The sequence below is a fragment of the Ischnura elegans genome, chromosome 1 (genome assembly GCF_921293095.1).
Source record: "Ischnura elegans chromosome 1, ioIscEleg1.1, whole genome shotgun sequence".
NCBI classification, from domain to species: domain Eukaryota; kingdom Metazoa; phylum Arthropoda; class Insecta; order Odonata; family Coenagrionidae; genus Ischnura; species Ischnura elegans.
The window spans coordinates 148,151,358-148,167,239 of NC_060246.1; the positions used below are offsets into that span (position 1 = coordinate 148,151,358).

Below are 15,882 nucleotides of genomic sequence, written 5' to 3' on the forward strand. Positions count from 1 at the left end.
AACCCCTTTCTCACTTCTATTCCAACGCGAAACTCTCCCCCGAATACCTTCCATTCTATCTATGATTGGAATAGAATAAGTTTTTATTCCATCTCTTCGATGATTTATGAGGTAAGACTTCATAAAATCGAATAGAAAACTGATTTAGCCATCACCACCGTGATTCATACGTAACCACCTCGTATGATTGCCTATTTTATGCGATTTATTTAAAATAAGACTCCTCAGCTCTCGATACGTGAACATGGGGTTTTATGAGTGAGTATTGACCCCATTATGTCAGGAAATTAATCGTCCGAATAAATTTTCCTATTTGTATGTATGTATGTACGTGCATATATATGTATCATATCCGAGGAACTAAGGAACAGCTAGTAAGTGTATATATATAAGTAAGGTATAGGAACATATAATGGAAAAAGGATGAGGACAACGGTGCTGTGATAGATGGAAAAAAAGCCAGAAATCAGAGGGTAAAAATGCGGCCTGATTGGGGCAATACTTTTTACACTTACTAACTGTCTATTTCCTATTCATGTCGAAGGATAATCCTACCTTTTAATGTATAACTTTTCGTGAATATTCACTTTGGATGTAGTAAAAATATTCAATCAATTATTGAATTAGATTTTTCTTAATTTCAGAATCCGATGACAATGTGGCTACTGCCGAACCTTCCGAGGAGCCTAATGCAGCAGAAGATAATAATCCTAGTTATAGTGAAGGTAAAGTCAATCCTCTCTTTTTTTGTTACTCTCTAGGAATTACTGTTATTGTGGAAGTAACTGTTTGTAAAATTCATGTTTGCAAGCTTGAATTTTCATTGATAATTAATGCACTGTAATAGTTTGTGTAACAAGGCCATGACATAGTTTAGCCACATATATAATGGTTTGTAAATAATAGCTTTACGTGAATGGAATATTTTCTGATTCATGATTTTCATGGAATCTCCTAAGCATTTGACTTTCTGCAGTGGAATATGTTTGAGTTCGGTAATATATCTTTTTTATGAATGCAACTCAGTTTAGTCCTCAAAATATATTCCATATTTATTTTATCCTTTAAAAGTATTGTAAGGTATTTGATTTTTATATTAGCACCACATTAGTTTTATTTTGTCTTTGTTGATTGAAAGCATTTCCATTGATCAAAAAACTGTTGTTATTGAAATTTCCACAATTGGAGTTGTTCGTTCTTCAGCTAATCTAATGTAGAGTGAATAATTACCCTCTTTATCTTGTTATCTACATTTGGAAACCCAAGTTCTCACTCCAGTGAAACAGAATGAATTAATGCCAAAAAAATGAATTCAAGATGTATATCAAATGAGATAAAATCAGTAGATGTCTTAATTTCCCTAAGTTGTTTTTTCGTACATTATGTCCATGTGAATTATTACATTTCAAAATTTCTTGGTCGATCTATATTTTTTTCAGAAGAGCATATATGCCTTGTTGCTTGTCCATTTTTTCAGGAGCTTCATGTATATTTATTTATAGTATGGCAGTTTATGTAGTAAATGTTTATGTTTGTGTGGTTACTTTCAATTTACTTTCATAAAGGTTGTAGAAAATGGAGATCATGTCACTTTCTCCTAAATAAATCATTCAACAGCCTCATTCTGTACTGACCCTATAATTCCCCTATTTTAAATGCTTTACAGATGAGGAAGAGGAGGGGGTGCAGTATCATAATGCCTCAGCAGCTGAGCAAAGTTTTAATTTCAAAGAATTTGTGTTGAGGTGAGTAGCTCTCTGTTCAGGCTCATGGCTCTTATTTATAAATAAATGCCATTTATGCCAGTCCTGTTCAGGGTAAAAGATTTCTCCCCTGTAAATTTTCAACTTATTATGCATGTACAGGTGACTCTTTGATATTTTTTTCCAAAAAATTTCAGGTTTGCCAAAACTCGTGTGATACAACCATGTGCTTTCATCTTGAGAGACTTCAAAACCAATCCTCTTAAGGTCAACCATTGCGTTCTTCGTCTGATGCACCGCATTGCTGTGGAGTGCAATCTTCCAGCCCTATTTTTCCAGGCTTCATTGTTTCGTACATTTCAAAAAATTTTGGAGGAATACAGATATGCTGCTTCTAGAAGATCAAATTCGTCATCAGTGATGGGAGAAAGAGAAAAAGATATTAAGGTAAAAGTTATCTAAAACTTTTTTACCCTCTGTTTGCCTTGTCCTTGTTAGGCTTGTTGCTCCAAGTTTGTATGCAGTCACAGAGAAAGGAATAATAAGGAATGCTCACTGGCATTGGATAATCAAAACAGATTTATTGGTTTCTCTAATGCACTCTAGGTGGAGTTTCAATGGCAAACAAAGCATTTTGCTTGTCGTTACTTACTTCTAATCTCTGTCGATAGGTTTCACCAGCTTCTTTCTGGCTTCGGGTTCTTCTTGCTTACCCAGTCTAGAGGATCCAAGATACATCCGAGGCATTGCTCCATTCCACTGGGTTGTATGAATGTATGTGGTTCATACTTTGGCTTTCATAGACCTACCAAGGTCATTCAGGTTCTCGAAACACCTCAAAAACCAAACTTTTGATCACAACGAGTCCACAAGATTTGTTTAAGGCTCATGAATAAGGAAAATTGTGGATCACATCATAGTAGCTCATAGCTAACTTAGCAGTCAAATTGAATTTCTTTCCAAAGGCAGAAGGATAAATATGAATGACATGAAGCATCATGTGAATTAATAAATTTGTATTCATCATTCATAAATTAACTGTGAATAATCTAACTGGTAACATATCATTCTCCAGCGTACTTATTTGTGGGAAAATTTTTTATTTTTACCAAACTTTTTTTGCAATAAAATGTGTAAGCAAGGTATGTAACCCATTTATGTTATAGGTTTGAAAAATGCAAAACTTACCATGATTATTGCATATTATTGGTAAAAATACATTTAAATTATCTTTGAAATAAAAAACCATTTATCTCTTCCCAATTGTTGATCTTGAAATGTTCTAAAAATGGAACATAAGGCTAATTCACAGGCATAGCTTTCTTAATGCTGAAATGCTAACATTTCATCCAGACATTTTAACTCACTAATGTGATCGATATTCACATTAAAACTTATTATATAAGCATAATATATTTAATTTTTTCCATTGTTAGGTGGTATTGGGCTCAGAAAGTTTGCTTTTCTTGCTTTACAAATGTATGATTCATTCTTAGAGGTGAATATCACGTGATAATGTTTGAGAATTTTGGAGGTTATGACGTTAATGAAGAATGCATCTCAGGGCCTCCCTTTCTGCCAGGCTCAGCAGTAATACCATAGGCCTACCCATATCTAGGTCTATACCTAGGTCTCTTTATAGTGATTGGTCTCACAGTGATAAGATTCAACAAGATCCACTAGCTTCACCTAGCTTAATTCATCTAATTTCAGAGTATAGTGTAGTACCGGTTCATATCAGAACAATGGTAGCTTAGGCTCCATTGAGTTAGTTTATGTAAAATGTGGAAGGCATTCTCCATGCTTTTATTCCTCTGTATTGGAAGAAAATTCACTTTCTGCATTAATCATTAACTTTTTCCTTTCATCTGATTTTTTAAGTATTTTTTTGATAATATACTGCGTATAAACATCACAATTTTTCCCAAAAAAGGAATTAATTCCACAGAAGGGTTGATAAATGTCCATTCAAAGTTCTTCAGATTTGTGAAAGTTAAAAAAATAATTAACCCTCTCATGCATGAGTTACTAAATTCAAGCGATATAATTTTTTTAAATCGAGTTTCTGCTTGTGATTGACCATAATATTGAAGTAATATTGTTATAAATAAACATTTTTGCCATTACATGGCAAAATTTTGACGTCCTCATATGGGGACATTATGCCTGAAACAGGTCATTGTGATAAAATTCGCAGAATTCATGAATTAGATGTTTCAGGTAGAAAAAATATTCAACTCTTGTTTTAGCATTGTTGTTTTTAATTGTTTATTTAACATTCATAGAAACGTAATTTTTAGTTATTTGTAGCTAAATTTTGTTAATGTATAAATGATATCACATTCAAAATTTTTAACATCAACCTTGCAACAAGGAAAGGAAAATAACATAAAAATTACAAGCAAACATTTATAACAAATTTACAAAAAAATTGCACTTCCTGATAAAAATTATTTTTAAATATGAATCCTAAAACTACTATTGTTACAAAATGTTTAACATTCGTAACAATATATATTTTTCGGCCCCTGAATGTACATTACGTGTAAAACTTTCAAAACAATACGGAAATAGCGAGACCAAGTGCAAGTGCCGCACATGTACCAGGTTTTGTTTGTGCATCTCTTGTCCCGGCACCCGTTTGCGTTATTCCTTTTACTTTTTTTTTGGATAGTGGCCACTATTACTTACTCTTAGCTCATCTATGACCTTTATGGGTCGGTTTTTTTTTCATCGACTGCGAAGGAGGGCTTGATGAATTTGACTGTCCCCTTTTTCTCGTTTGCTCTGCTTTGCCACTGAAAATCAGTCCATTTGCCACCCAACTCTTGAATTCGAGTAGATCCATTGGTACATTATTGCTTTTCCTCCAGAATAGCGAGGCATTAACCACCGCTACATTCAGCATGTGGTAAAACATCCTCATACACCACCTTGAGTTGCGTATATCGTTCCTGTACAATGCAACATGGGAATCCATGAGATCTACCCCTCCCATATGCTTGCTATAAATTTCAATGCTCACAGGTCGGTTTACATCCACGTACTCATTATTATTATCTTTTGACTTTTCCCATGGGTTGAATTCCGGCGTATGATGATATAGTATGCACTGCATTATTGCAAAACCACCAAGCCACGGTTATACCATCTGAAGAAGTAGCAACGGGAGAACTCCCACCTTTCTTTAGGCCTTGTACATCCTTCAACTTTTTACTGCTTCTTTAAACCTGTTTTCCCTGCATTTTTCAACGTATCTTATTCCAATTTCTGTCATGCCCCCTGGTACAATTCACAACAGAAAACATATCTAGACGCCCCAGCCCTTACCCGCGTTTTGTATCCCCATTTATTTTTGGTTTCTCATTGGTTTTTTGGGTGATAATTTTTCAAGGATGAGCGCCCTTTAAAAGGAATTATCATCTCGTCTATCGATTGTAATTCTTCTAGATCGAGTGATATATGAAATGATTTGTGGAGAAAGTCCAAAAATGGCTGGGTTTTAATCAACTTGTCCCTGTTATCTTCTGGTATCCTAGAAGAATCTGTGAAGTGCAGATATCGCCTTATCTCTTCATATCTGTTATTAGTCATGTTTTCAGCCACTAATAAAAGTTTCAAACCAGTGTCTGAAGACCAATAGAGGCTCTGGGACATTTATGCTTTCACCAAGTTACGCTCACTCAAACAATCAATCTCACAGATATCAATGGACTTGTACTTGCACAATTGTTGGATGTTGCAATGCCAACGGTATCTTCATCAGATGAAGAAGATGTTTCTTAAGTGTTCCCTGGATCATGGATAGAGCCATCACTATCCCATTCCATTCCATCCTCTGATTCTTTATTGAGGATTTCAACAATCTTACTCCGCTCCAGTCGTTTTCTTGATCTAGTTGAGATGCATATGCGATCCTGAAGAAGATATGCCACTTGTTAGCTAGTTGAATCAAGGTCATCAATCAAATAGTTTTTGAGAAACGATTATAAATATATATTGTTCCAGCCAACATACTGATTGTAATACTTAAATATACTTAGAATTTTAACGAATGGCAATTTTTTCAATTTCAAAGAGTAAAAAAAAACGGGAACTGGAGCACCAAATATCTACGTCAATAACGTCCATAGTTGGTCTTTTGGGTCGCTATCAGCAAGAGAACTCAGTAGGTTGTGTTATCCTATAATTAAGCCTCAGGTTAAATAAACTTACATGCTTACATTACATACATCTCAATTAGCTCTATTATTACAATCTCATGACTTACTAACATTCTTTTATTTATTGCAAATAATGCCTCCCTTCATTTATAAATACTAATATTTGCTATAAAAATATAAGTCACATTTAGTTGCTTAGAAGTGATAAAAATAACTTTAATGTAAGCTGATTTCCTTTGAAAGGATCAATAGCGACTTTATCGCAAAACTTGTGTAGTTATAGGCAGTAGAAATTGTGAACTAATAAGTACATAGTCTTTGCACTGTTTGTAAATATCATACAACATTACTTATAATAAATAATAATCAAATTAATTAGCATTGAGTTTCTAAGCATGTAAAAATATAAAAATCTTGGAATAAACAAAACTCCATACTATCCATGCATTTGACCTTGTACATGCATAATGTCCTCATTTGAGGACGGATGACATTTGTCCCGTAAAAATATGTATAGATATATAATTTGTTTAACTCATTGCCATAAATAATTAATTAAACATCAATAATCAAATATTTATACTCACAGGCAAAATCCACTGGTTGTAGACCCATGAAATCACAGCACGAAAATGAGCTTCCACGCTCCGATCACAGCGCCACTATCCCTACTCCTTTGCTGACTTCCAAGAGGGACAATGTAGCACTAATACGAAGTTTCTTTGTCTCTGCTAGATCAGAACATCATGAAAAAGCTGCTAGGAGTTTAGGAAACCAACACAGTTACATATGGTTACATTATAGCGAGAGAAATTTTGGCGTCCTCATATGAGGACACCATGCATGAGAGGGTTAAGAATGGACTCATCTTCCTAAAAATGCTCACTTGTGACGTAGGTTCTGCAGGCATAGCAGCCGAATTTCTCCCGCAACCTTGCGGCTAAACAGTCTGTGAAGTACAGCTTTGAACACCTTTCAGGGTCACATTGCCCTCAGATACCATCACCTCTCATGGAGGTCATCATCTCATTGAGGGAAATGGTTAAAGGAAATACCCAAGGAAGACAATTCGCATCCAATGGACAGTCACCTGTCATGAGGTATGTTCAAATTTCTCGTGAGCAGAGAATTGAATTGGAGCAAATGGTATTTGGAAGCAAACCATAGGAAAATATAAAACGAACAAACAGGTCAGGTGGGTTTAGAACCACGTGCTCAATTCAAAGAACTTCACTACACAGTATAGGCAAGATGTTGCTACTGCATGCTAATATGATGCCCCTGAGTGATGATAAGAAACATATTCAGCAGCGGACTCGATAGTAAGCCACTTATGATTCAGCAGCGGAACTTGCTTCTGTGCAGGGAGCACTATGGTTATTCCTTTCTCTGTGGCTCAATTTATAATATCACTACTTTAATTTTGTATGTATTTCATATTTTTTTAATCTCAAGCAGTCCAACCTCAAAACTCATATCTAGGGCTTCCAGATTGTGTCAGATAAAATTTTCACAAAGCTACAAAATAGCGCAAAAAAATTGGTATTAATATCCATTTTGTGACTACTGCAGAAAATAAAATGGTTAAACGAAACATTTTCCACAAGCAAATTGAAAATACCAGTCATCCAAATGCACTTCCAATAGCTGAGGAGAAATCTGTTGTTGCGCTAGTTAGATATGTGGGTCATATCTTGGCGGTTATACTGCAGGGTTGTACTCAGAGGGGATCTCACTGTGGTGGACCATTTTTCACAAATATAGATGTATAGTTCAGAACAGATATTTGGTCCCCAAGGTCATTTATTTCATGTTGTTCATAGATGTGGTAATTTTTCAGTCCCAAAAAACTCAATTCTGGGTTTTTAATTACTTGTGATCAAATGGAGATCAGGAAAACATCACTCGCCCAGTGTTTTAACCCAAAGGTTAGTTTGGATTGGAAAGGCTAGAGCTCTCCCTGACTGAGGCACTGGCAAGTGTATAGGGCACATTCAGTTCCTTTCCCTGGAAAACATTGTGCCTTTCGAGGATATTGATTTGAGGTGCCTAAAAGCTTCACCGGGGATATAAAACTGACACCTCTAGATCAGCCAATAAGGGGTCAACTCATTTGGCTATCTTGCCTCCCCTTTCGTACATAACTTTTCCCAAATCCGAAAGAAATATTTGAGGAAGTCTCATGGTTTTCTAGTTTTTCAAGTGGTATGTTGACCTTGATAAATCTTGATGATTGACCTTGCTCTCTATACTGTTTGATGTTTTTGATTTTTATAGAGTGAAACGAAATCTGCTATGTGGTTGGTCTAGCTCTTTGGGATTTTTTTCTTGCCTGAGTTTAGATCTATGGCCAGGTGCCTCTGGCAGAAAATGACAATAAAAAATCCAGTCTATCCTAGTGTTCAGTTCATACAGAGAAATTAGAACCTATTATTGGAAGCATACAGGTAACAAATGTCACTTCATTTGATGGGAATGCTAGGATGATGTAATGGAGCAGCATCGAGAATTCAGTTTTTTTAATTTGTGGTTTGAGCTTTATTATATCATGGAATTGGTAAAAAAAGACATTTATGGTTTGAAATTTAACTATTTAATAGTTTAAATGTAGTTAACAGAATTTTAGTTTGACCCTAATTGTTTTTAATTCATTTTATGCTTATATTTTATTAGGAAATGGCCAAATTTGCTGTTTTCATTTTGAGAAAATTTGCCGAGGTGGCAAAGAAGAATCCCAAAATCTTCATGGAGATTCTTTTCTGGAAAACATCACGAGACGCTCAGGAAGTAGTAGAAGGTTATGGATCTTATCAAGAAAAGTATGTAAACATCATCAATATATTAAAATTTTTAACTGTATCCCAGTTCGTTCTCACATTTTCAATGCTCAGTCATCTATGTAATCATGGCCAATACATTTCTATTTTTAGATCAGCCTCTGCTAAGGCAGTTTGGACTGAGGAACAAGAAGATGAAATTCGTAGACTATATGAAGAGTTTTCTGTTAAGGGTCTTCCAGATGGAGGTTAGTTATATGTACAGGCTATGAGTAATTTTTACGATGAATTCTGCATTCTTGAAATGTGTGATTATATCCCTCAATCCTCTTTGTCAGATCTGGTGGATGCAGTTCACAGTAACATGATTGATGCAGATAGATCCAAGAGAGCTGTGAAAAAGAAAATGAAGATGTTAGGTTTAATAACTTCTACCAAGGTAAGGGGTTGTGTCTTAGATACTCTCATAATTTTAACTGCCAATCTCCACGTAGTTAAGAATTTTTAACGATTTAATCAGTTGCCATTTTTCCCTGCCTAATATTTTCTTTTACTTCCAAGCATACATGTGATTTTATTTTTCGGACTTTCTTTAAAATAATACCCATCTTACAAACCTTCCATAGTCTACAAAATCTCGACCACCAAAGGAGTGGGCTGAAGAGGAAATTGAAGAGCTGACGTCCCTTTATGGAGAGATGAAAGATGCCATTGGTAATATTTTTATTCTTTCAACTAATTAAGAGTTTTTTGTCAGTTCATTCATTTTATTTTGCTTTTATTACTGACCTAAAACTGCAGATTTTTTTTAAATTCCTAGATGTTTTTATTCTTGTCTTTTCTCTTTTTAATTTATTAATCTTTTTAAACTTTTCCTTGAAAACCTGTAATCATTCTTATATTTTTGGAATCCCTGATTGTATTATTATTTTAAAATATTGTTAGAATTTGAGTATATTTTTTGACAAATGTAGGTGTCAAGAGATTTTTTCTATTTCTTTGAAAACTTGCAACAAACTTACAGGGTGACAAAAAGGTGCAAACATGGATTAAAAACTTTTCTTTTTATGTTTTTCTCTGCAGTACTTTGTCACAGTCATATAAGTTGTCAAAGAAATTTTAGGGGTTGATTTTGACCACTCTCCGCATGAATTTAATTCCTGAACTTCTGACTGTTACAGATCCCATTGGACAGATTGGACTTTGGCTCACAGTGAAACGTCCAAAACATAGAATCATTGAGAAGCTCCTTGACCTGGGTCTGGCAAGTTCTCGTTCTGAGTTATATAAGAAGAGGTCAAAAGGGGCGTCGAGTAAAAGTGATTCTAAGGGATATCCAGGTGAGTTAATTCATTTATGAAAATTCTATAGTGAAATGCTAGGATACTTTAAGTGTACCTTTTTAAAATTATTTATGAATGATATTTTGTAGGAAATATTTAAGACTTTATTATTTTTACTAATTTATTTGAATTATCTTTTGTAATTTCTATTGAAGAACATAAAGATTTGAGTTCAGGTGATGAATCTTCATCATCTGAAGAAGAGAATAATGATCATATTGTGAAGCCCAAGAGACCGGAAAACAAGAATAAAATGCCCAGAAACACAAAATCCTCTGGGTCTAATTTTTCTACAGCAGGGGTTGTTAATGCCATAAAAACTGCTATTAATTCAGGTTGGTATAATATTTATTTTACATAATTCTGAATCTGGTACCTTTTTTAAAAATGTATGAAAAAATTTTTGAGTTGGGTTGAGAAGTACATACATAGGTGTGGCTTTCAGACTTGATCAATGATGCCATTACCAATGATCTTCATGATTTAGATGCTTACATTTATGGATTAATATACTAAAAAAGGAAAATATTCTACGCTTTATCTATTCTTTGTCTGTTTTTTTATTCAGAGTGGGATGTCATTAGAATTTATGTGCATTATATACTGCTATAAGTTATGATTTAAGGTAGATTTTACTGAAAAATGAATAATGTCAATTTTGCTACACAGGATATTCTGAAGCATTAGAATGGCTAATGGAATCCCTGAATGAAGCAGCAGAGGATGAAGGAGAAGAATCTGTTCCACTTTTGCCCATCTCGGAAAATGCTATTTTGGCAATGGAAGATGCTAACTTCCTCAAAGTCCTTATGCTTCATGGAATAGTTGAACCTGATGGAGAGCAGGTATATAAAATGAATCATTGTAAAGCTATAAGTCTCTGATTATTTCCATTGCTCTCTAATATAAGTCTGTAGTTGAGTATTACAACTAACCCAATAAAAAATTCAAAATAAATGCCACGCCAAAAAATTTAAGTGAGATATTTAAAGAAGAAAGTAAAATATTTGGGCCTGTAGAGGGATAAATAAGAGGAATGTGAATAGGCCTTTGATTGGGTTAATCAGTTTTGCCACTCAAAGAGACATCCTATGAAATGAAAGCAGCGGAAAAAATTCATGTTAATTATGTTTGAAATTTTTAAGTAAGTTATGTTGCCTAAAGAGACTTTGGCTCTTTAAGAATTAAGCTCACGTCCCCTTTGCATTAGCGTATGTAATTTACAATTTATGCCCAGAATATGACACTTCTACTAAACTAGGGATTGAAATTCTCATTTTATCTCTTAGGAAGTATATTGGCGTATCCCTCCGCATTTCAAACCACGAGATTTAAGAACACGTGCTCAAGCTATTGAGATGATTTTGAAAAATAAGGATGCTGAGGTTCCTGCCCCTGGCGAATCTTCTACAGGAGCTGAAATGGATGTGACTTTTTCATCCCTATTGTCGGAATGTGATCCAATGATATCCTCTGGTAATATAAATTGTTTTATTTATTCATTTAAAATTTTTCTGATTTTTTTTAGAATTGACGGTAAATGCTTATCCCTGAAAAGTACATTATTTATCCTGGTCTTCATTGTGAACTGCTAATTATTTCCTTTATTTTAACCAAACCCACAATTTATTTCCGACGTACTATCCCTCTCCATTGCAACCATAAGTCAAGATGTAATTGTATTTATCATCAATGATGTAGCTAACCTTTTCAACCAAAGTTTTCCGTGGTATCCAGTCTTTCCCTCTTGGCAGTGTTGAGAATTCCTGAAATAAGGAAGGTATGATGGCATGCATTGTGCCATTTTAAAGATCTTGAATTGAAAAATATTATTCATGTATTTGAAATTTAAATTGTTTAATTTTTTATAATAAATTCAATGTCTCAAATCTATTTTTGATGATGTAGCTACCCTCTACAATTTTTCTATTTTTCAAATGTGGTAGGTACAAATCTCCTCTACTATTTAAAAAAATTTGGTAGCGGTAGTATTACATTTAATCTTAATGTACATGTGCTTTTTATTTAAAAACACCACCTTGACACTAAATTTTACTTACATATATTTTTTAATTCCCAGTCTCCCCCTAAAGGCAGCTGGAGCATGCTCTGTGTTGTAGTAAACAGCTGCTACAAAGCTGTGTATTCTAAAATTGTGGGACATTTTACTGTTTTTACATTTACTGAGTTTTGACAATTATTTAATTTTTTAATGAAGGATCTCTCACAAAGGAAATTGGGAAATTGATTAGAGAAGTATTTGGCCAGGTAAATTGGATATAAGTAGCTGCTCTTGAGGGTTAGTGAAAGTTTATCAAAGAATCGTTTTTTTTTCAGGCCCAAAAAGTAAAGGGCAGAAGAGGAAGAGCAGGAAGCAGTCTTCCTCTAGCAGTGGAGAAGAAGATTTGGAAAATTTCTTCAAAACAGTTAGGAAAGGAAATGAATCTGACATTATGTAAGATATTTTTTTATTTAATATTGACTTTTTAGTTGCGATATGGACTGAAAATATTATTGTCATTCATTTTAAGTGTCCTATTCTGCCAAGTTTCAGTGGTAAATATAATGTAGGTACTATTTGCACCTTTTTCTGCCCTGAAGTACCTAAGTCTTCATAAAAACTAAATATGTATTGAATATTTGATAACTGAGTACATATCTGCCTTTATAAGGTGATCCCAGCTATTACTATGTATATGTAATGGTGTCATATGCTTACTTATAATGTAATATTCTTAAATATTGATACCTTAAGTCTATGGTTAATAACTTTGTGGATATTGTTGCTTCATAGGGTTGATCAAAAAAGCACTTTTTTATATCCAGTGACTAGTGCTTAATGTTTTTGATTTGTGGTCTTTAAGAGCCATGAAATACTTCAACTCAATCGATTTTTATTTTTTGATAAATAGTCAAAAAATTAATTTTTTTCTGCTCATGCTCTGAGCAACTGCAATGTGAAAGACCAAAAAGATTTAGTGTGACAGGGAAAAATAGGTTTAGCATCTGAGCCATTACCATCCCAGTCAGCACAAAAGATAATATAGACGGAAATTTTTCTGGTAATTTGGGGCAAATTTACCCTAGTAACTTTTACCCTTTCTTTAACACGTTATTACTTGCGTGCAGAATTGCCAGAATTGCCAAATGTAAAAAATTTATAGTGACGCATTTATTTAATTGTATGAGGTTGAGAAAAGTTTAAAGCAGAAAAGTAAAGTTCAATATATCCACAGCGACACTGTAGTAATATTTTTCAAATTATTTTCGATTTAATTTCGCAAATAGTTTCACATTATATACACGTTATCGATGAAAGGCTATAGCCATTTACAAAAATTCAAGTACTTAAAGATTACCTGATTATTTTCGTAAATACATAGAGAAGAGTACTAATTTTCATCGGATAATAATTTTCGATAAAATAATTTTTAGAAAGGTCGAATTCACATCTTGACGGTTGGCTATTTTGGATCCTCAACTGCGGTTTTCGACTAGTGGACCGTAACGTTGGCTACGAGTGAACAAATAAATAATGAAGGAGGAACATGAACGCGACTGCAAGTGCTGAAGTACTTAATCCTAATATGTTAACTTAGGCAGCAATACAAAAGTAATATATGTATTACTATTATTACCTATATATATCTATGGGTGGCAAAAAAATGGAGAGCTATCCCTCTTTATAGTTCTTAAAATTCTACAAATATAATAAGCAATAATTAGACAAAGTACTAAAAACAGTTAATATACAATGAAATTTACGGTTTAAAAATGTGTATTTTACGTGATTTGGCGAGAAAAAAAATGAAAATAAACAATAATGACATACTTACATGGAGTGCAAAATATGCGCGAAAAATAGACCCAGATGGCACAGGTATTTTACGTATCTGGATACGAGGGTGGACCACCAAGGCTCAAGAAATCCTGCTTAGGAAGTTACTGGAAAGGTTTTGTTTTGATTCCCTCGAGGTAGGTTTCCGGGCCATAATTTCCGTTTGGCCACTGCTATTTACGAATCACAAAGGGTTCGGAAGAGGGAAGCTTGCCGAAGGCCATACATACAGTCGGAAGACACGGGAGTGGATATTAGTTACATCTGGAGGCGGAGAAGTGGGCTCCCGTCTTGACCGGCAGAGCACGTCAATTGATGTGCACCGTATCTCTGCTTGAACGGGAATGTGTTAATTTTAGTCTTTGTATTCAAAATTGTTAATTTTTGTCACCATCACTTTTCAAATCAGGAAGGGTGGTTTAGAATGATTTGAATAATAATAACTCCAATGGGGTAGTAATAACCTTCAAGTGCTTACTGTGTCTCTAATTTGCAAAATCTTATCTTCAAAACATTCAGAATACCAATTTTTTTTTTATTTTAGTGAATTTTTCATGCTGAAATGAATCAGCTTTCAAAGCATAAATTCATCTATTTATTACATTTGGGTGCTTACTTTGGCTTTATTTCCACAGATTTTTGAATGTATTGTTGGTAAATAGTAATTTCAGAATTTCTTCCTTAGGTTTGGACAAAAAGAGGATTTACAAAATCCTAATACCTCTTTCATGGAGGATAAGGTTGGAGATACCTCAGTAGCTTTGACCCAGAAAAAGAAAAAACGACTGGTCATTCATGATGAATCCTCCAGTGATGAAGAAATGAACGAGACGAACTTGGCAGATAGGAGTCATACCTCTTCTGTTCCAAGGCTTGTTAGTAATGGGATGTCTTCAGTTACAGTGACTACTAATGAGATTCCAACTGCGAGTGCTAATAAGAAAAATAAGAAAATTTTAGCCCTTAAAGATGACACCTCCAGTGATGATGAAGGCCACATTGTGAGCAAGCCCAGTGAGATTTTCAACAATGACGATGTTTTCTCTTCACTGATAGCAAATTCTTCAAATGCAAACAATAATACTAGCTCTGGCAGTCAGCATGGAAATCCTTCTTCTGAGAACTCATCCAATAAATTTAATAGGAAGAAAAATATCATAGATGATTCCTCTAGTGACGATGAAGCTCTTTCATCAAAATCATTAAGGGAGAGGTCTGATCTCTCTCATAATACAACAAAATCTAATGATGAAGTGTTACCTATTGCAGTAACCAAAAAGAAAAAGAGGCTTGTTGTGAATGATGATTCTTCTAGTGAGGAAGATTCCAGGACTACACAGGAAATAGATGTGCAGTCACCATTTGAAAAAGGTTTGTGAATGAATTTTTCTATTTCCTGATGGAAGGTATATGTTAGAGTGAACTTTTCAAGTATGAATGTGAGATTGCTTTAAGAATAAAATTTTTACTGTGACTATTGGATGTATTTAACAAGGTTCATTAAATAAGTAGTTTGAAATGATGAGTCCTGGTCAGGAGTAGGAGGTGATAAGAGGATTATATTTAGTGGGGTGGGAAAAATGAATCTAGAAAAAATAACATTTCTGAGCCATAAAGTTAATTACTGCAGATGGATTTTGCTGACTCTAGGTTGGAGTAGGCCAGACCTAATTTTTCAGGCTTAGTCTAAGTTTTGTTTACCAAGTTTTAAAATGAATTTTATGCTAAAGTGCTAAAGTTTTGATATGTTAATATAACAAGAACCCTGCCCCTAAAGCCATTAGTACCTTGGGCCCAAAATTGGGTTTTTGAGCTGAAAAAACTCTAGTTCAATGAAATTAATGACAGGTTCAAGACAAAAATGTTGTTTGTTTTGACGTATTCTCAAGCATGTAAATATTAGATCCCTACAACCTGATCCACCATCAGAGTGCTACTCTGACCATGGTGGTGCTGAAGCACAGCCAGCCCACACTATGACCGCACCACTGTCTCTTTCTATGATCTGTATTAATTGCTATTTTAATGATTTTTGAAATAGTGAAAGAAAAGAGTGGT

The 15,882-nt window shown here is 34.3% G+C and overlaps 1 protein-coding gene and 1 long non-coding RNA gene across 2 annotated transcripts in view; one reads left to right on the forward strand and one right to left on the reverse strand.

Moving 5' to 3' along the window:
- The window catches only part of LOC124171935 (protein timeless homolog), a 577,733-nt gene that overhangs the window by 561,438 nt on the left and 413 nt on the right, over window positions 1–15,882 (forward strand). Inside the window, exons 16-28 of the mRNA XM_046551376.1 lie at window positions 645–725; window positions 1,667–1,745; window positions 1,901–2,150; window positions 8,540–8,685; window positions 8,797–8,891; window positions 8,982–9,082; window positions 9,270–9,357; window positions 9,825–9,983; window positions 10,142–10,321; window positions 10,656–10,831; window positions 11,276–11,462; window positions 12,324–12,441; window positions 14,510–15,195. Coding sequence (XP_046407332.1) covers window positions 645–725; window positions 1,667–1,745; window positions 1,901–2,150; window positions 8,540–8,685; window positions 8,797–8,891; window positions 8,982–9,082; window positions 9,270–9,357; window positions 9,825–9,983; window positions 10,142–10,321; window positions 10,656–10,831; window positions 11,276–11,462; window positions 12,324–12,441; window positions 14,510–15,195 — 2,346 coding nt within the window. The remainder of the gene's footprint in view (window positions 1–644; window positions 726–1,666; window positions 1,746–1,900; window positions 2,151–8,539; window positions 8,686–8,796; window positions 8,892–8,981; window positions 9,083–9,269; window positions 9,358–9,824; window positions 9,984–10,141; window positions 10,322–10,655; window positions 10,832–11,275; window positions 11,463–12,323; window positions 12,442–14,509; window positions 15,196–15,882) is intronic.
- On the reverse strand, window positions 8,924–14,499 carry LOC124171956. The gene is made up of 3 exons (XR_006868039.1): window positions 13,823–14,499; window positions 11,693–11,752; window positions 8,924–9,035 (listed from the first exon to the last, which is right to left on the reverse strand). It is a non-coding gene; the product is annotated as an uncharacterized LOC124171956 (long non-coding RNA).